We start from the raw sequence: 21,236 nt of genomic DNA, 5'->3' as shown, positions 1-21,236 counted from the left end.
AGCCAAACTCCCTGTTTTGATGTTCAACTGATGCATAACTGCAGTATTCTACCAGTCTACTGGTTTAAAGTCTACTTGAGGCTTCAATTGCCAAACTACCACAGTCAGTTTCATGGAACTTGTGTATATTACTTTAATTTTTTTCAAAAAGCATAGAAATCTTAATATGAAAGAAGTAATGACAGCTTGTGGGGCATCAATAGTGGAATTAAAAATCCATGCTTGTCACAGAGCTGCCTCTGAAATGTGACTGCAGCCTATTGCTGGCAGTGATGCTTGCAGGAGTGGTGCTGTACCAGCTGTGCTGTCCTTGAGTCCTGTTCCAGGCTCAGCCTAGAGCACCTTAGCAATCAGTTAGTTCCCTTTAAACCCAAGGGACCAAAGCCAGAGGAACACTGGCTTTCTGGAAACTACTGAGGTGCCTGCACACAGAAAAAACACAGCTGCAGCAATGTAATCATCTCCAAGTGTGCACTGCTCACTTTGATGCTTTTTTTAAAACTAGCTGTGGAATAAATAGTGCTCCTGCAGAGGTTATTGCTGTCTTGTGGCCCAGCAGGAATACAGGAACCCAGCTCTGCAGTTTCATTTGGCTTGAGCCAAGCTAAATAGCCTGCTGCAGCCAGAGAGGAGAGTGCTTGGATTAAAATAATTAGAATGACTGAAAATTACCCTTGTATTCATAAAGTCACTAAAATTAGTTAGTTGAATTGCATTATCATGTAATGGGATGAATGGGAGAGGTAATGGGAGAGGAATGAGGGGGATGAGCACACCTTTCTTCAAGCTGCTACTTTCACTGTTAGGTGAAACTTCATCTTTTGCATCAAAGACTTGAGTCTTTTTAGCCAAAGTCACAGGCCTCTGTGACTGAGCTCAGATTTGGATTAAGATACTGTCATGGTTTCACCTCAGCCAGCAACCAAGCACCACATAGCACCACCAGGAAGGTAATCCAGGAGGCTCTAGGGAAGTCAAAGGGGCTGGTAGCAAGCCTGTCTACAGAAGTCACATTTTCATTAATGCATGTTTTTATGACTTTGAAACTCTCAATGTTGTTAAACCCACATTTGTCTTCCCAGGAAAAAGCCTCAACCTCACAACCCAGTGTTCAAAGCTCTGAAGGGGAAATGGGATCACAGAACCAAGCCCACAGATCACAGTGCCAATGATGAGGGGATTCCTCCGTGCAGCCACGTGTGTCTGTTTCACACTTTGAACACTATCCTCAGTTTAAAGGTACCAATTGTCAATGTAGGAGTTGTCCTTTATGTAACAAACGTGAGCTCCTTCTGAGCCCAGTGTTCATTCCCTCTGGGCACAGGGGTTGGAGAGAGAGCTCTCACTTTCTTTGCCTCTCAACTGGAGAGGGTTTATATGTTAATTAATTGTTCAGACTGAATGCACAGCTGGGTGGGAATAAACTTCACCAGTACAAACTCCAGCCCTGAAAGAGGTGCTGTTGCTGCAGTTGAACTGGAATCACTACACTGGAATGAGTTGAAGTTGTTGAGTGCCGTGCTCTCTTGAAGGCAGAATCCACAATCCTTGAGTTAGGCCTACAGAGTTAGATCCGAAAAACCAGAGGTAATGAATAGGCTAATTCTGCAAAGTTTAGACAAGCCTAGAATAGATCCATAAAAATGACACTTTTATAACTTAAAAAAACCAGTCAAAAACAGCTTCTGTGCACCTGATGGTCTGTTTGTGACCGAAAACCACCTATTCACCTCAAACACTTAAGGATGGCCTCCTGAAAGTCACACAGGGAGCAGAAACAGGTAGGATCTCACTTCATTTCACTCACAGCCAGGTGGTAATTAGCACTTGCCCGACAGTAGGAACCAGGGGTCTGTCCAAACTGCCAGGCTCAAGGATAAGCCTGGCATTGTGTCACTGTCACTCATTCTTTCCTCACACTTTGAATACAGGACTTGTTCACCACTTTAGAGAGTATTGGTTCTGCTCTTATGCACATTGCACTTGAGGGCAAAAATACAGTCATTCTGTACTACAGTTTCTGAGTCTGCACAGTGGTCTTGTGCAAAACTGCTGCATTGCTACACCCATGGGCTGCTCAGGGTTGTAAGCCACACTTCACTCCAGGAGGGTTCTCCAGAAAAGCAGATCCTGGCTCATCATCTGTCCAGGTCAAATGGAGAGTGCTGCTCCTGTTTCCCAAAGGGCTGTGCAATGAAAATCATTGATACCAATGGTCTCTGCCTTCCCCCTCATAAACCCACCCACAGGTGTCCTGGACTAGGAGAGCTGCTACCTTCAATATCCTAACTTGTAACCACTTGGATTCAGAGGTCAGATTTGTCACTGCACACATTAACTCCTACCCAAAACTGGACAACTGAGCCAACACTGAGTTTTGTTATTCTGAAAAAAATAAAGGTGAACTCGGGGAAAAATTATACATCTATAACACGTTCATGTTACTAGTGAACTTCGTGAGTTTTCACTACTTGTGCCATGATTTTTAGGTATTTACTATTCATTTGTTTCAACATGTAGAAGGCAAAATAAGACATACTGTATTTGCTAAAAAAGCACTGTAGGCTTGCCTGGCAAGTTTATGTTATAGCTGGATTCTCTGAACAAAGGATGCAGTAATTGTTTCAATGTATAAAAACTGCTGACCTCCACTGGAAGAGAGACAACTGCTTTTAAGGAGCTTTCTTGCGCTGAACATCTTGATAACCAGTATAATGTGTCGCATTCAGAAGGACTTTTTCAAGTCAGTGCAATAACACAGCCTTCACAGGGCCAGCCGGTTATCCTGCTGGGAAGGCAGTTCTGCTACAACCAACCCTGCCACCTTCAGCTCCAAACACGCTCCTCACACCGGGGTGTGACAGAGGCCTCTCTGTGAGCAGCAAAACACTGGGTCTCAAAGGTGTGAATTCCAGGAGTGGGATCTGGAATTGAGGTTCTGCCTTGCCTTTCAGTTATTCCCACTACCAGCATTTTGGTGACTTATCTTGCTAGCAGTGGGACACCTACAGCCAAGGTCCAAAGAGGTTTTGGCTCCGTTATTAATGGTATTTCACATTAATTTAGCGAAAACTAAATCCTGTTCCCCAGACTAGAAGTGTCACTCCACCTCCCATACAGGCAGTTTTGAGATTCAGGTTATAAAAGACACAGAGCTTTTTTACTTTCACGGACTAAATATATTGACACCTTTCGTACAAATAAAAGCAAATTATAGTATTACATTAATTTAACAAATTCTAATACAAAAACCGCGTATTTCATAAAATGCATTTTTTAAATCAAAGCTCTACAGAAACATACGATTTCCCTATAAAGATGTCCAGTCCGCTGAGCATTGTTTGCTCAAAATATAGTGTGAACTTAAATACACTCATAAGTGTATTACACTAAATTATGCACTTGGATAAACATGACTGAAATCAGAGATGAAGGACATCTACTTACTACCATAAGGGGCTGTACAGCTCAAGTGAGAAGCAACCACCAGCTAAGCTCAACCTGGCCCACAGGGGCAGCTCTGCCTTGCTGAGGGCTGACCACATCTCTCAAACATGCAGCTGTCTGGGCAACACTTCAGTGTTACCAACCGTAACCTCAAGGAGAAAATAACTGTTGGCAGTAAGAAATGAAGTCACAAGCCACATCCAGATTACAGGCAGTGTCTTGCCTACAATACTTACGAACTAAAAACTTCCTTTAATAAAACTGATTTGTCAAATGTTCGAAACAAATTTTTGCCTATTGCTCTACTTTACCAAATCTACTCCTTTTGGGTTGTTAAATATTATGAAATGACAGAACTAGCTGAATTAAAGGTATACAAAAATTATTATCTATCAAACATTCACTTTATACATAAACATTTCTGAAACAGATTTACAGTATACAGTTAGTTTATACAGCTTAAGCAACTGTTCCAATGTCATTTCTGTAAAACTGAAAGCAGCCAAAAAGTCTAAGGTTTTGTGAAAAGGTCCTTGGTCAAGATTCAAATTTTACCTTTCTCACCTCACACTGCTCTCACCCACGTCATCAGAATAACATTGCTGGGTTCATTTCACAAACCATACATTATTCCATCTCACCGTATGCTGCCAAACCGGTTAATGTGCAACAAAAGCTCATTACCTCCAGAGTGGTTTTAAATACAATGTATCTACATTTTTCCCAAGAATGCTTTCGCTTCCTGAGCTAGACATAAAATACCTTAAAACAGGTTTAGACGCAGATCAGAGACCCCATAAGCAAACTACATTAAAATGCATAGAGGGTAGAAAAAAACCCCACATCACTTTTGGTAGCTCACGCTACTGGTTAACACTCTAAATACATTTTAGGTGGATCTAATAATCTGTTGAATAAGGTGGTAAAACTTACTGCTTTAGAAGTCTGAACTTATTATTGTGTATTGCTCTTGCCTTTATGACTTAACAGAATGCGTGTACTTCCCAGGCAACTAAACACTTCTTATAATTGTCATTGGGGTGACTGGATTTAGTCATTAGATGCTACAGTCTGCAACAAAAGCATGCAATTTTGGTGGGGTTTTGTTTGGCTTTTTAAGATCAAATATGATTGTGTCCAATACTACTAATCTAATTCAAGGAAAATCTGAATATTAAAACTGGTATTTTGCAAATACATTTCAATATTTTAAATAATTTTTATTTCCAAAAATGTCTGAGGTCACTTTTAACAACAAAGAAGAAATCTAAAACAGAAACCTGAATTTAGTTTGGATAAAAACAGGTTTTGGAGCTGGGAACTCTATTTGTGGTTCTTAAGTTCCAAAATATGTTTTGAAAGAACAACTAATTTTCTAATCAAACCATTAATTGACTTGCAGTAAAATTTATATTATTAAATAAGCTTATACAGGAAATTGCAATATGATAAGCTTGCATTTAAGGTGCTACTCCATTCACCCTGGAGTCTTTTAAGGACTTTACCAAGTGGGCATCATGTCTGGGAACCAGACTCTACCAAGATGCTTTGAAACTTCCCAATGAATCTGCTCTAAGCTGTATTTCTGATCAGGAATCAGAACTTCCTCCATAATAGAGAGCTGAGAGAGGCGACCGCCACACATCTTCACAAACTCAACGAAGGCACTGCAAGAGACTTCACATTCTCCGAGGCCCACAGCTGACAGGTACTTGCACCGCTCCGCGATGCAGATCAGCTCCTCGTCCAGCGGCCGTAATCCATTGGCACACACCACCAGTTCAACCAACCGCGGGCACGTCATCCCAACGCGGCCGAGCACGTCCTTGCTGACCGACCTTCCGAAGTAAAGGTGAGTGACAGGTATCTCGTAACGAAAGAACAGGTCAAACTCCTCCTCATACAAGAAAAAGTACATGACTAGGTTTACTTTAGGAGAATGCTTGATGAAAGCGTCCCAGCTGCTCTTCTGAATGGTGTGGAACTGAGTCTGTCCAGGATTCTCACTGACAACATCAATGCGCAAGTGTTCTAACCTGACGTGTTTCTCAGAAGACAAAGCAAGCAGCAGCTCATCACTCAGCAGGTGGTAGTTCAGCGCCAGCTCACGCAAGCCGTGGCACTGGTCAGCCACACAAAGGATACCTGCGAGAAGAGAACATTATGCAAGGGGTTACACAGATAAAGGCACTGATGACTGAACAAGAAACAGAAGGGAATTTGTGTATGTGTGTCAGGAGGGTGCTGTGGGCACCTATTTCAAACATGCAACTAAGACCTTAAATCAAAATCAAATCAAACTGGGCAACCTGAACATTAATCTTTTTCACAAGCAGGATCTTTTGACTTCTTTATACCTACATGTAAGACAGACACACACAGTGTGACCACTTCTTTATAAAGAAGTGAACAAATACATAAATAGAAGTGACAAATATATAAATAGCATATTCTAACTGTTCTGCCCTGTTGTAAGACCACTTACATTCAACCTCATTTTTGTAAAAGGTCCTTACTCATGATAAAAGTATTTCCTTAGCCAGCTCTGGAAGAACTGCTCTATGGCTGACAAAGCAACTGTGAATGAAATTTGTCATTTGAAGAAAGCAAACGTATAGCAAAAGTAAAATGCGTGTTAGATTTTAACTGAATAGAGAGGCTGCTGCTGTAAGTACTTGTTTTTTTCTAGGAAAGTATAAATGCTAAAATCTGGAAAAGCTACAACAAAAACGACAAAACACTAGAAATTTGGAGCAGTAATTTCTAGAACAGCAATTTTCAGACTCTCTTTAATGATTCAATATAATCTGCAGCTCACAGAAGACAAAAACATTAAAAAGAGAATCTGGGTCAGTCTAAGGTTTCCCCTCATACTATTTGTAGATACAAGTGATGGTATTATACTGCTAACAGTACTGAAAAAAATAAAAAGCACTAAGAACAGCACACAGTCCTCTGCATTTCATGTGACCCAGAAAACTGCATGAAATGTGGGATATGGCCTTTCCATTAATAGAGGGGATGAGAACATAGCATTTCACATGGAACTGAAAAACCTGAGCTCAATACACTATAGTTCTGAAGCAACAGGAAGAAATTCAGAGAACAGCAGTTATTTTAAGGTGCAGCTATTAAACTTAAGGCTATACTAAGCATAGAACCACTTTCTTTAAAAAAAATCACTGCAAAAACATTGCATGAATCAGAAGGGTTACTATGATCACTCTCTAAGGAAACTCAGACATGCCGCTTCAGAATACCTAGGTCTGTTGAGCTATAAAGTATTTTAGGTAGTTTCAAGATCCATATACATTTTTTCACCATGACAAAGCTTGTTGTCCTGGCTGCCATCTTTCCACTTTAGGGGTACATTATGGACCAGTGCAAAGCAAAGAGGGAAGAGCTGGGGTTCAACTTACTGTGATTTTTATGGGTCTAGAACTGGATATGCACAGTCTGTCAATGCAAGTATGCATCTTACATACAGAGCTGACAATGAATACAGTGTACACAGCTACTAGAGGGCCTGCCTGGAGCCCACGTACTGCACAGAACATCCCCAGGCACTGCCTACACCTTTGTGCTCTGCTCTCTGATCTTGCTACACAGAGTTGCATCAAAAAAAATCCCTGACCCATGATGTCCCTGATGCAGGCACACCTGACACTGTTCTGCTTCTCATCTCCCACTCCAAGAGAAGCAGCCTTCTCACCCCCATGCCACAGCAGAAACACCACCTTTACAGGAACACTTCCGATTCCCTCTGTTCCAGCAGTTAGTATTTCAGAGTGGAAACAACAAACTGAAGAAACTTCATGTAAGCTCACAAAGATCAGAAATACATCGCTGCCTTTGTTTCTGCAGCCCAAACTCAAATGTGCCTCTTTACCTTTGTAAAGTAACTTAGAGTAATTCACTGTCTGATACCAATCTTCTTCCTTTATCCCTGCAGTAGTGGAGTCTCTTTTGCTCTACTTTCATTACTCTTTTCTGTCCTTCACTAAAAAACTTCTTGAGAACTGACCTAGTAATGAGCATTCTCCCCTCCTCTAATCTGAAGACATTTTAACTCCATCTGTAAGTAATTAGTTTTGCAACTCACAGACTTTTTGGTTCAATAAAGTCTTTCCACATTTATTGCAGCCTGCTAATTATAATATTCCCATTACAAAAAAAAAAAAAATCCAGGTCACATTTCCCTTCAAAAGTCTCCTTTTTGCAGCCTGCCTGCTCTTGAAGCCAACTATCCACAAACCAGCTTCTTTCTTTTGATCCCCATTTGGTGGGTGGTCCCTCCCTGGGCACCAGGTGCCCACCAAAGCTGTGCAATCACTCCTTTCCCCAGCTGGGCAGGGGAGAGAGAATACAATTAAAAACTCAGGAGTGAAGATAAGGGTGACGGGGAGAAATCACTCACCAATTACCATCATAGGTAAAACGGACTCAGCTTGGGGAAATCAATTTGTTATCAACTGAATGTCATTATCAGTAGGATAATGAGAAATAAAACTGAATCTTAACACACCTTCCTCTCACTCATTTGCTCTTCCCAGGCTCAACTTCCTCTTTATTTTCTCTACCTCCTTTCCTCCCAGCAGCACAGGGGGACAGCGAATGGAGGCTGTAGTCAGTTCTTCAGACGCTGTCTCTGCCACTCCTTCCTCCTCAAGAGGAGACCCCTCACTCTCTTTCCCGGCTCTAGCACGGAGTCCCTCACATGGGAGTAGTCCCCCATGAACTTCTCCAGCAGGAGTCCTTCTCAGACTGCAGTTCTTCACAAACTGCTCCAGCGTGGCTCTCTTCCACGGTGTGCAGTTCTTCAGGAACAGACTCCATTGTTCCCCACATGGTCAATTCCTGCCATCAAACCTGCTCCACCATAGACTCCTCTCTCAACAAGTGCTTCTAAGAGACTCTTCCAGCATGGGCTTCCCACAGGGTCACAGCCTCCTTCAGGCATCCACCTGTTCCAACATGAGGTCCTCCAAAGGCTGCAGGTGGATCTGCTCAACCCTGGCGCCCCATGGCCTGCAGGGGCACAGCTGCATCACCATGGTCTGCACCACAGGCTGCAGGGGACTCTCAGCTCCAGCACCTGGATCAACTCCTGCCCCTCCTTCACTGACTTTGGTGTCTGCAGAGTGGTTTCTCTCACGTATTCTCACTCATCTCCAGCTGCAATTGCTCTCTTGCAGTACCCTTCCCCCTTCTTAAACAGGTTATCCAGAGGCACTACCATTGTCACTGATAGGCTTTGGCTCCGTTGGGCATGGGGAAGCTTCTGGCAGTTTTCACAGAAGCCACTCCTGTAGCCCCCTCACTGCCCCACAAAACAGTGGCATCCACCCAATGCATCCACTTTTTTCTTCATCTCAAGGCACACCCATACTTGAATTAAGCAATTAAACTCTTCTACTGTTTGCTTAGCACTCCTGGTTTTGTTACTAATGCATTTTACCCCAATCTATTAATCTCCACTCCATGAAAGACAATAGAGTTGTGCTTCTTAAACAGGTACGACCACTTCTTATCCATTGTTCCTTCAATTTAAAACATGCAAGATACATCAATCAGGACACATCCATGTCTCCTCCCAAATTATCAAGTGTATGATGTTCCAATGAAGCCTTCTAGCAAGGATTATCCACAAACCAGCAGAGTCTGCTAGAGCTGACAGTTCCAAGGAAATTACTCTCTCTGCCTAGTGACAAATTACTGCTGAAGCCTTTTCCTCTTGATAGACACATTACAGCTCTTGCACTTCTCAGACACAAGGATTCTCAAAAAACAATTTTAAGTTGGAAAAGCCAGTCCCTCAAGCCACTTCAAACAACACCCATCTAAGATTAGGACTAAGGACTCCTCCTTGCTTTGGAGGAGGCAATATTGAAGTTAATTCCTTAACACTTTGCTGGACCAGGTTGCTGCAAAAAAATCAGTCCTTCATTTTCAGGACTTCTTTATACAAAACCAAATGCAAGGTTTTGTCTGAGAGCTATTCTTGCAAAAGGTATTAACTTTGTTTTGTTTGTTTTCACTACAGCAACATGCCCTCTGCAACAGTACTGCTTTCCCCTTTCCCCTTTGACGAATCCTGCTGGTGAATTTGACAGGTAACAAATCTAGCATTTACAGCTGCAATGTATTTGCATGAAGAAAGTTACGGTTATAATATTTCTATATTATATATATATATAAACTATTCTATAGTTTGTACTCCTTCTCAGAAGAGGAATCATACGAAGTTGCCAGCATTTCATTTACAATTTTTCTTCCCTTTCTCAATGAAAACCTGTAAGTGTCAAGCTGATGGGATGTGAATAAATCTTAAACTTGCTGTGTGTTGCATAAGTCTACCACAAATGTTAATTCCGTGAACTTCAACAATCTTGAGTGATTTCATTCTGGTATGAGCTGGCTTCACTGTTGCTACAGACACACTTAAGAGTGTTAGAGAAGTACATTTGGTGACAGTAGAAGTTTTGCACAGTCTCATCTCCCCTTTTTTATGCTGTCTGCAGTTATTCTCCAGCAATGACTTTCCTTCAGAAAGAAAACCAGCATCTTCCTAATCCATGGCATGGCAACAGTCAAAATCCACACATAATGAAATATGGAAAAGAAACTTGTATTCCAAAGAATCTTAATTCTATTGGAATACTTGGTCATTGCATAAATAGTGTACAATCAATTTGATATATTCTCATTAAGTTCCACATGAGGTTAACTATTTTCCCACAAAAGAGATGCACTATTTTATTATTAGCCCAGTAGTCACTGTGAAGTGGTAGGATAGACAGACTGACCACCAGCTGAAAGTACTTTATTCAGGGACAGTTGCTGGTAATACCATACTCCTCTTCCTTCTTACCCCACCCCTACTTTTTCAGAGGTGTACTGGCTTCAGATAAAATTTAATGCACGTATTAGAAAATCCCAACCAACCAACAAATCCCAAAGAGGCTGACCCCAAAACCACAGTAGCTTACCAGCTGGAGAAACATGAGGACAACTGCTCATTTTCAACAGTTTGAGCGTGTCGCTGTTGTTAGCCACCAGAACCTTGAGAGATGGATCATCTACTGGTGTGTCATCAATCTTAAGTGAAGAGAGGGATTTGGAGTTCACAAACACCACTGTCAGTGCAGAAATAAAGTGAGACTGAAAAAAAAGAAAGTTAAAATGAAAGAATAGTATCTGAAGTAAAAATCTCAAGGGATTTACATTGTACACAGCAGTCCTAATTTTTAGTTCTTGACAGCATTTGTTGAAAAAGCATATTTTGATATTGCATAATTAAAAAGTAGTACTAAAACTGACATTTTTTAGTAGAGGAGGTGTAATAACTTTTTGCTATTTGTTTATGAGTAGGGCAAATCAGAATGTGTAACATCAGATGTTAATCAAGACCGTGACCCTGGGCAATCCACTGTGTAAATTTAAATCTCCAGAAAGACCACAAGCCAAGGGGAAGACTAGAAGCCCTAATTCTGAGGATTTTTTTTTTTTGTCATCCTTTGAACAGATGAGGCAAGTCACACTCTAAAAGAAGCATCTTCTAGAAGAGGAAGTCCCGCATGGCAAGTTGTGCTGCACTGGTAAGATGCAAACACAGTCAGGAGTGTTTGTATCCAAAGCCAAATGACTGTACTGCCTCACCCACCACGCACACAAGAGTATTTAGGATTTGGATGGATTTCTTGGAAACCGGAGTGGTCCAAACAGAGCCAAGAAGCAGGAAATAAATTAATTACTGAATAAGCAGCACAAATAAGGTAGGACAAGTGCTCAGCATTTTTGTCTAACCACTGAAATTCATTATTAAAGATAGAGCCTTGGGAGCCTGAACTTGAGAAACAGACTAAGGAGCAGATACAGCAATGACTGTAGAAACCACTGGTGGAATGAAGTGCACAGTTAGTTCATCTTCCCGATTTCTTAGAAGACCGACCAAATAGAAGACTTCAAAGAAGTATTTTCTCTATGCACTACATTAAGTATTTAAAAAAATTGACCTGCTACTTGGATTTCAAGCCTGTTTCACTCTGAGCCACAGGCACATATCCTGAATACAGTTATATGAGAAAGCCTGGCAACAATATTTGTACATTCTTAGGTCATATATTTGTGATTTTTGATAAAACTGCCACACAATTAGATTTAGAATAGGATTTACTGCTTTTACATTTACATATACTTTCAAAGTCAGTTCATGCAAATGGAAAGAGGAAATTCAACTCAGAATCTTTATGCACTTTGGCTTTAGTGCACTTTAGCGACTCCAACTATCCTGACAGTATGCTGCTTATGTATGTTATGTACAGAAGAAAAGATGCTTTAATATTATTTCAACACTGTATTATCAGAGTGTAAGTACTGTGTTTTTATCCTGTATTGTATATTTATTCTATATGTATTTAGAAAAAGAAGGCTGTTAAACAGAAAGGCAAAGAAAGTTAACCACACTTTAAAAAAAAATAACTTGAACCTTCTAGCTGGAAGAGCTAATGGGAAACAGGCAATATCCCAACATGTAAAAGTTGGTCTTTCCAATATTGCCACATCTGTAGTCTGTAGTATGATTCTTTAAAAGATTCTACTCACCTAGAATGTACTTAGTGAAAAGACAGGCAACAGAACTCCAAATATGAGTTACAGATGTTTGCCACATGTCAGGTCACTTGACAACAAAACAGCACCGATGAAGATAATGCCAAGTAGGTTCAGACTTCCTATACAGTCTGATAAAAATAAAAAACCTACCATAATTCAGTCATGATCAAATTCAATTCTTTAGTTTCACTAGTTTTCCCTTATGCCAGTGACAAAACTATTGAAGCTGTAAACATCAAAAGGCAAATTATCCTTAGAGCTAATTTGGGCTTATTTTGAATCTATTTTTTTAAAGGCCAAATGTGAACTTATTTAGTACAAGAAAAGGATGCCTGTGCTTTATAAGCCTTGAAGATGAATAAGAACATAGCATGAACAATTACAAGTAATTACTCAGCAAGCTGGACATGACCCTAAGATGACCTCCAGCGAAAACTAAGAGTTAAAGCAGCATCCAGATTAATAAAGAAAATAATGAGAGTTGAAAGGACAAAGTATTTTTAACACACTGTGGATTATTTTCACTACATTCAGGTTTTCTTATCATCATACCTCGAAGAACATTAAAAAGGAAAAAAATAAGAGCAAAACTAGATAAACATCTGAAAAGCCTTTTTGAAAACTATGGATTAAAAATACATATTTAAGACAGCTACATGATGTGGCAGTGACCACTGCAAGGATAATAACTGATAACCTGTAGCTAACCTTATCTGCAGCCTACTTCCTTTCCCGAGGCTGTCTCTAGTTCTTCCTTGTCCTTACTGCCTTCACCAGCCATGACATCACTGAGATCTAGCTAATAGTCTATTTGTACCTGGCCCTTCACAACCACTCCCCTGCTCCTTAGCAATAGGACACTTCCATCCCACTAGCAAGAATGCTTCTCTAGAAGCACATGTAAGAGATTTGTTATCTTCCAGATTAAATGCCTTCTAACAAGATTTGATTTTTAGTAAACATGCAAGTTAAAAATCTTGACTGAAAATTTCAGAAATACAGTGCACTTCACCAAGGATGCTGAGGCTTGACTGCATGACATGAAGCCCTGCAAATCACAATCAAATTTCTTTCTGAAGAGATCGTGTAAGTCCTATGGCAAGTCCACATGGATAAAACTCCACCACTTATTTGATTGTAACTGTCTCCTAAACAAACCCCACAACACAATTACACAGACCTGAACTGTCTAGCCTCTTAACTTGCACCATGCTGCTAAGCACTGCATTGAGGTCAACAGACAGGAGGACTCGGGAGGACTTGGAAGAACAAGGTCAGGCCTACGTTCTCCCATGATTCAGAGACTGAATGGAACATTATATATCCATCACTCTACATATCAGCTCCTCCCTTTATTAGAGATCAGACCGCTAATAAACTTTTCTTTATCAAAGATTCATATTCCTATGATAAACTTTTCATAAAGTTACAGAAGTACTGTATGAAACACTGCAATACTTTTCAATAGAAAATACACATAATAAAATACCTTTGGTAAATCCATGAAGCTTGGCCGGGCAGTTGAAATTAGCCCAAGTGTTTTCAGAGAGCAATTCACAAGCTGTGATAAAATATCACAAGCTGCTTCTGCAGATTCCTTGCTACTGTCCACCTTAAAACAAAATGAATTTTGTGTTCAGAAAGCACTGCAAATACACTCTTTAACTTTTTTTTTTCACTTTACCTTCTGAAATGTGATGTCAAAAAAACTCCTCATTATGAATCCATCAATGTTATTCTTTATTCCCCCAAAAAGTATGAACCAAAAATCCAAGACTATTTGCTATAAATTTACTACTCTTCTAAACACTTGGGTAAAATACAGCATGGTGAGGGGTCAGCTAAACAGTTTGTTCCAAAATACTCATTCCATGTCAAGTAACAAGCAAGTGGAGGGTCCAGAGCTTACTGCAATTCCTCTTTACATTCCTCCTTACAAAAATGCAAGAATTCTGTAAATCCTTTACTGGGTGCAAAAGACACTTCTTTTTACAGTGGCTCAGTTCATAAAATTGAGCTGCTGGAGACTTAAGTGCATTAGCATGTGAACCTGTATGACTGGCGCTTCACCACAAAAACTGCAACAGATGCAATGGATACTCTAAAAAACCAAACCAACCAACACAAACCCCACAACCTTCATTAGTCAGCTTGCTACCCAACCAAATCACTTAGTGTGTCTCCAGTGGACTTCCCCTGACACTCAGATGTGGTTTCTGAATAACCCCTTGTGTACAGCAGCCATGACAGCTTTGCAAACCTACAGAACAGTATAAAGCTTGATCACAGGATCAAATTTAACTTCACCATAAGCCATGCTACCTTGGCGGCAGTAGATTAAATCCAATGAATGTTCAATTTCTGCTCAAACGCAAGCTGAAAAACCTTGGTTTTCAACAATGTCATCTTCCTTTGCATACAGAAAACACACCTCTTGTTTTCAGCCTTTATAGAGGAACGGTGAGTGTTACACCCACTTCCTTGTGCATTCTGCACCACTGAGGACAGCTGAAGTGACACATGAAAGAAATAATGGATTACCTTATGAGCAAAGGGCATCCGAAATTCTTTGGGCGTAAAGCAACATAGACAGGAGATAAGACACAGAGGTCAATGCACTACAGCCCTAGGTTTTCTTTATTTGGATGCTGATAAAAGCCCTGTAAACCTTATGGTAACAGTTTGTTATTGCAAGCAAGCAGTAGCAATACATGTGATCAGGCAGAGGTGACTCAGTTATTCACATGCTGATGATTCCAGCATTAGAACTGCCTGATCTCAGAAACTATACTGAACTTGCTGCAGAACATATTTCCTTTCCAAATTTCTCACATAACTGATGCATACACAGCCATAAGAGTCACAACACCCTTCCAAAACACACTGGTATGTAAGCCCACATTAAAGGCTTTCACCTGCTGAAAATAATTCCATAGTGTGAACAGAACCAATTCTCATCAAATGGTGTTTCTCAGCCAGGCACAGTCAGTACATGCACCATCCTATGCAAATCCCATGTACTTTTTCAGTCCCCTGAAATGCAGTTGTGCTGAGTACAGACAATCCCATACAATTTAATACTAAAACTGCTAGTTGATGACTAGTAGTACTGAAGTCACTCTCTGTGCATTAGATGTTTTTGAACCATGGATATTAGAGCCAAGTACCCACAGGATGTGAAATGGGGATATACTCAACTTATCCTGATTGAACTTAATTCTGAGGCAGTAACCCACACATGCAGTCATATCAGAACTATTTCTGTCCACTTCATTAAGTAGAATTTTAAGCAGCCAAACAGCTACAGAAAAAACTCAAAAAACAAAAACCAACCGAAGAACCCACCAACCTCCCTCCCCCAAAAACAACAAAGGACCCACAAAAACAAACAAAAAAAACCTGAAAAAGCATACCACCAACCAAAAAAATTTCCCATCTAACAGAAATAAGACAATGAACAGGTATGTTCAGTACTGTTATTCCATGTTTGGGTCCTAAAAATATACCAAAACAAATTAATAAGGAGGTAACCACCATGTCTACACGGTCCATTTAGAGAACCCATTTCTTCTGTATATTAAGCCTGAAAACAAGTCCACTTTCCACACTGACAGCTGCCCCATACCTTTTAGGATAAAAGTTACTTTTGAAAAGTCTATAAAATACACTACCTTGAAGCTAACATACTGCAGGTGATTGGAATGCCTCTTTATTATTTGCTTGATTAGTTCGGGGTGTGTAGTTCTCAGGTTCGATGTGGCTGGTTGGTTCAGTTCAAACTCAAAGCACCTCCAGAGATCAGGCATATGAAACACTTGGTTCCAGCTCCTGCAGACCTGGGATGCATGAGCACGATCCAGAAGTGGCAAGTACTGGAATACCTGTAGGATAATGTCTTGGAGCAGATTTGCCCAGTCAGGACTCTGCACAACTGTGTTTTTTTTCTCTACAACCTTGTGTCTCTTGGATTCCTTCTCAGTTGTGTCTTCAGACGAACTGCTGTTGGCCTCATTAGTTTTCCTTCCTCGTTTCATTCTACAGAAGTAATAAAAAAATTAAAATCTATTTATCTTGTAAATGTAAAAGAGCTGAGAAAAATATTAATATAAAACCATGGAGGTGAAAAGGGTATTTTATGCAACAACGCCTTGGCAGGATTTTTTATCCTGCCATATATTAAAGGTAAAAAGACCCAAGTAACAAATTGGAGTGGCAGTACAGAAATAACATTATCATCTAAACTGGTATCTTTAATACTACTTCTTCAATCATTAACTGTGCCAACCCATTTATAACAGTCACTTTCCTTTCAGTGTTTCATTTGTGTGTTTGAGAACACTTTGAACCTAATTTGCTTCACTGTGTTGTTGATTATTACTCTACTGTTCTAACTAATGTTAAGAATAATCTTCTAAACAATTTTTTGAACACTGACATAAATATTGCTGCCCCCCAGTCCTATTTATTAGGAACAACACTTGAAACTGTGGAGATAAAAATCAGGCAAGGAAGTAAATAATTACTGTATGCATGTTTGCAGGCATTGCATACTGCAGCTGCTGTATCAGACCAAATATTTTTTTTCTCAGAGAAGAAGAGTATTTTCTTTTTTTATTAATTTATTTTAAACATTACTTTAATAGGCATCTGTTTTAAGTCAGTATCCTTGAAAATATATTTCATTAAATAGATTGGTATACTTTCATTTTTATAGCTAACTAGTAGATAAGATATAGAGATAGATTTCCACTAAGAAACTATATAGTTTCTTAGTGGAAATCTATCTATTCCTATATAGGAAACTATTACAGGATAGAATTCCACTAAGAATAGAGAAGATTTCCACAAAGTCTCAAAGTTTCAACCCGCAAAAACAATTTAGAGAAGGGCCAGAAAAAAATCTTCAAAATTGTATTAAATTCAGCAAGTCTGAGGCAAAACGTTGTAGCACACGCTTTTTCCATAACAACGTCACTTAAACAACTTCTACCTTATATTACATTATTAGAGAGAAAAAAATTCTTACCACTACATATATCTGAAATAAATCAACAGCTCACTGCTTTTTAATCCAAACATGTTCTTTTGTACATGCCATCTTACAACTGAACTTGGCATATGATCATTTATTTTTAAAAGCCTCGGTATGATGCACATCCTGTCCTAAAGGTAGCATGTCTGCTACCTCACAATTAAACACAATGTGCCCAATTCCAGTCTCTAAAGAGGTGAGAGAATCCGGGGGCGGAGTGAGCCTGACACATAAAGCACCTCCAGCCTCCCTGATTTCTAGAAGATAAACAAGGACATCATACACAGCAATCTCATCCTGGTTTAACATTCAAGCACAATTACACGTCAAGGATTATCATATGCCCACCCAGTCTTTCTGGGATCTGAAAAGTTAAGTTTCTCTGCTATGTACTGCGACTAAATTTGGAAGGACTTCTTGAAACAAAATGCCAGCTAAAATTTATACTGTTCATAATCCAATGCATCACAGATTATTTTCTCAGAGCCAGCACCTCCCTACCTATCTTTAAAAGGCTTTAATCCTAGCTACTCACATGACAGAAGCAAGCTATCGCTTAAGATCTAAAGCCACTCATAAGATGATGCAGACAAACCTGAACATATGGTCACGGAAGACTGATGAAGAAAATTTGTCTTGACTTTTTTCAACTCCCATTTTTAATCCCAGCACACTTGGAGGCAAGCAGAGGATGAAAACAGTACTGGGCAAAAATCTCTACTTGCTTCCTGAGAACTGTTTTCCATGATTCAGTTCCCGTCTATGGGACTATGCAGAACACAATTCCTGCGCTGGAACGAGCTTTCTGCCAGAGTTCTGTTGCTGAGCCACCTCACCAGGGAAGAAAAGCAAGAAAACTGAACAGTGACTCACAACCATCTGCAACTAACAAAAATATAAAGGAATTGGATTTTGCAACCGTGAAAAGGGAATTCAACTTAAAATTAATCAAGAATTAACTGGCAAATCCACTGCAAGCCTGTCGTGTTTCTGTTAGAGATAACTCAGCAGTACAAGAACAATATTTATAATAAGGTAGTCTGAAATGCAACATTAGTTTAAGCTTTAGCCTAAAGAGATATTTCAAACAACTAGGTTACAACAAGCATTCACCACAGGCAAGTTATTAACTTGCTAAATTCAGGCTTGCCTGTCCAAGTCTTTCCAATGCCATCTGTAAAAAGCTACACAAGGTACTGTTAAACTGGCTCTCCAAGTCTTGCTTTACAGAGATCCTGTCTCATCTTTTCCCAGCAAGGTAGTAAACCTGCATAAATGTTCCTATTAAGTAGGCTACTTTTGTCACTGCATTAAGGTAGGGTTTTGGGAATTTTTTTCCCTCTTTTTTGTCTCCCTTTCAGAGAAGGCCAGGAGAGAGCTGCTGCTGACAAAACTGTATTCATTTTTATTCTGGAAAAAAGGCCTCTGGGATGTGCTGATAGGAGTGGACCAAGTCATTGACAGCTCTCAGTGTGCATCTCTGAGCTAACTGGAATGAGCTCTAAGTAGTTAATATACACTGGTTATAGACCAAAAGCCACTTATGGAAGCTGTGGGATACTGTCCCACATTTTTATTAACAGCCAACTTAAAGAAAAAGAGACAACACAGCCACCACTACAGGTATACTGATGATGATTTCTTCTTCCAAGAAAATAAGAAGTTACATGTTCTAAATGCCATGACTTAAAGCAAGGGATGGGGAAAAACCACATCTTTCCAGACAACTTTTTTTGTTACTGACATCTTGTAATTAAAAAGAGATTAAGTATAACCTTTCAAAAACATTTCCTTGCCAAACTTTTTCCAAACAGGAAAAAAGTGCCTAAGCTCAAGACTAAAAAATATTATTTTAAGAAGTGTGTGACTGTTTTGTCATCTAATTTTTAAACAATTTGTTCATCTAAATTTTGGTGTCTCATTTCAGCTCTTTAAGTATCATAATATTTTTAAAGGTAACTGCTTTAAACCTCTTCACATGCCAACAATAAAACAGATACAAAATTTAAAGAATGCATATTTGCCTGCAGAAGTTTAGAGCTATCTGAAAATATATTTATTTTAAAAAGGCCACTTAGGAGAGTAAACCTTTCTGGATATTTAACATAAGAACAGGCAAGTGCAATTAGAAGTTCAGTTCACTTTGCTTTGCATATCCAGTAATTTAAAGATCTGACCATTTGAAATCCAACGCAAACTTTTCAACAAGGAAGAAAGGGATGCAAAATCCCATGCTAGCAAATTACTGTATGAGTAAAACCTATTTTTCAAGAGATGACTGCCTATCACTTTTTAGCCACACAGGAACCATCAATCCGGCTTTTAACTCTCTCTGACACACTCCAAACACGCAAGTATCACTGCTTTTCAAACTGCTGCTATAACCAACTTTGCTTTGGAAGCTAAGATCATGGCAAAAAGGTAAAAAAAGACCCCAAAAAAACAAACCAACAAAAATACCAAACTCTACCGGGGCAGAGAGATGGGTGAAAGCCGGGTGCCTGACTCCTTAAGGTTTTCCAAGTAAATTTCTCCATCTATTGTAAGGGCTTGTTTCTGAACTCCGCACCTGGGCGCAACCCACGCTATCTTGTTTGCAATAGTCCTGTCCAACCCTAATCACACAGTTCAGTCACCGAGCAGGAGGAGGAGCAAAGCACGTGCTTAACATTGTTTTTATTGCCGACTAAGGTGCAGCCGGAACACAACGGCAGTTACCAAAAAAAAAAAAAAACAAAAAACAAAAAACAAAAAAAACCAACCAAAAAAACCCCACAAACAAAACCAAACAAAACAAACTGTGCAGAGCTGTTTGCACCCGACTGATAACGCTTTCCCGAGAGCCTGCCCAGCCGAGCTCGCTGTGCCTCACCCCGCACAAAGGCTGTTCTAGGAACACCAGGAATGCGCTAAAGGGGAGCACGGGCTGGAAGAGGGGGCGACCCGGACACGAACCCAACCCCTCCCTGCCGCAAACAACCTGCTCCGCTGGACACAGCGAGGGTTTCACGATTTATTACCGCTATCACGGGAAGGCTGCGAGGCAGCGACCCCCCAAATATGACGGACTAGGATTTATGGATCGCTCGCTACTCCCCGAGAAGGTTACCCTCAGGGTTCAGCTCCTTCCGGCCCAGCCCAGCCCCGGCTCGGGGCTCCGACAGCCCGGCAGGCCCCGAGCTCCGCCGCGCCCGCTGCTCGGAGCCCGCTCCTGAGGCCTGGGACCCTGCGGATGGTCTCGCTGCGCCGCCCGCCCCTTCCCGTCCCATCACCTGGCGGCTCCCTGCTGCGCTTCGCATTAACCGGGGCTCGGGCCGCGCTGGCGCCTCCGCTCCGGCCACATCAGCTCTCTCCGCCAAAGCCGACCCCAGCGCCGCCGCCTCCTCCGCCCAGCCGTCCGGTCCGTCCCGTCCGGTCCGTCCCGTCCGGCCCGCGCCGCTGCTTCGCTCCTTCCCGGCCTCGCTCTCTGTTTACTTCCAGCGGCGGAAGCGACGCGGACCAGCCAAAATGGCGGCGGGCGGGGAGGTGGCGGCTCCGCCCTCCCCTCAGCGCACCCCGCCGCGCCTGGCAACGAGGAGTGCCCGATCCTCCTCCCGCTCTGCGCCGCGGGCCCTGCTGGGCGCCTCCGGCCTCGGGCAGGAGGGGAGCCGGGAAGTCTAGAGACGTACCGGGGCTAACCCCAGAATCGGTTAGGTTGGGAAAACCTTCCGAGATCATCGAGTCCAACCTGTGATCGAGCACCCCCATATCAACTAGACCATGGCGCTCAGTGCCTCTCAGTGCCATGTCCAGTCTCTCCTTAAATGTCTCCAGGGATGGTGACTCCACCACATCCATGGGCGGCCCATTCCAATGCTCATTCACTGTTTCTGTGAAGAAATTCCTCCTAATGTCCAACTTTTACATTCCCTGGTACGGTTGATGACTATGTCCTTTTGTCCTGTCACTGGTTACCTGGGAGAAGATGCCGATCCCGACCTGGCTACACCCTCCTTTCAGGAGATGTAGAAAGTGACAAGGTTACCCCGACCCTCCCTTTTCTTGAGGCTAAACACCTCCAATTCCCTCGGCTGCTCCTCACAGGACATGTGCTCCAGACCCTTCCCCATTTCCATTGCCCTTCTCTGGGCACTCTCCAGCCCCT

General features: G+C 41.2%; 1 protein-coding gene across 3 annotated transcripts; it reads right to left on the bottom strand.

Moving 5' to 3' along the window:
* Positions 1-102: 102 nt before the first annotated feature.
* Positions 103-20,601, bottom strand: FBXL3 (F-box and leucine rich repeat protein 3). Of its 3 annotated transcripts, XM_014248848.2 has the most exons (6): positions 20,365-20,601; positions 17,688-17,977; positions 15,732-16,095; positions 13,550-13,672; positions 10,437-10,608; positions 103-5,592 (listed from the first exon to the last, which is right to left on the bottom strand). In XM_014248848.2, exons 2-6 carry the CDS (start codon positions 17,747-17,749, stop codon positions 4,949-4,951), a joined length of 1,365 nt encoding a protein of 454 aa, XP_014104323.1. In that variant the 5' UTR covers positions 17,750-17,977; positions 20,365-20,601; the 3' UTR covers positions 103-4,948. The 3 variants fall into 3 exon arrangements, with proteins under 3 accessions (XP_014104323.1, XP_014104333.1, XP_005516482.1); XM_014248858.2 differs by lacking the exon at positions 13,550-13,672; XM_005516425.3 differs by lacking the exon at positions 17,688-17,977.
* Between the last annotated feature and the right edge of the window lie 635 nt (positions 20,602-21,236).

The sequence above is a fragment of the Pseudopodoces humilis genome, chromosome 2 (assembly GCF_049639895.1).
Source record: "Pseudopodoces humilis isolate 2021_Gansu_Grassland_sample_001 chromosome 2, ASM4963989v1, whole genome shotgun sequence".
NCBI lineage: Eukaryota > Metazoa > Chordata > Aves > Passeriformes > Paridae > Pseudopodoces > Pseudopodoces humilis.
The sequence above is the reverse complement of the archived record's forward strand: the minus strand, read 5'-3'. Positions and strand labels throughout refer to the sequence as shown.

Coding starts and splice junctions, on each gene's coding strand:
- FBXL3 (XM_014248848.2), bottom strand. CDS start 17,749: ATGGGAGTTGAAAAAAGTCAAGACAAATTTTCTTCATCAGTCTTCCGT. Junction 16,096..17,687: donor TTCCGTGACCATATGTTCAG/GTTTGTCTGCAT, acceptor TTACTTCTGTAG/AATGAAACGAGGAAGGAAAA. Junction 10,609..13,549: donor GCTTCATGGATTTACCAAAG/GTATTTTATTAT, acceptor CTTTTTTTTCAG/TCTCACTTTATTTCTGCACT.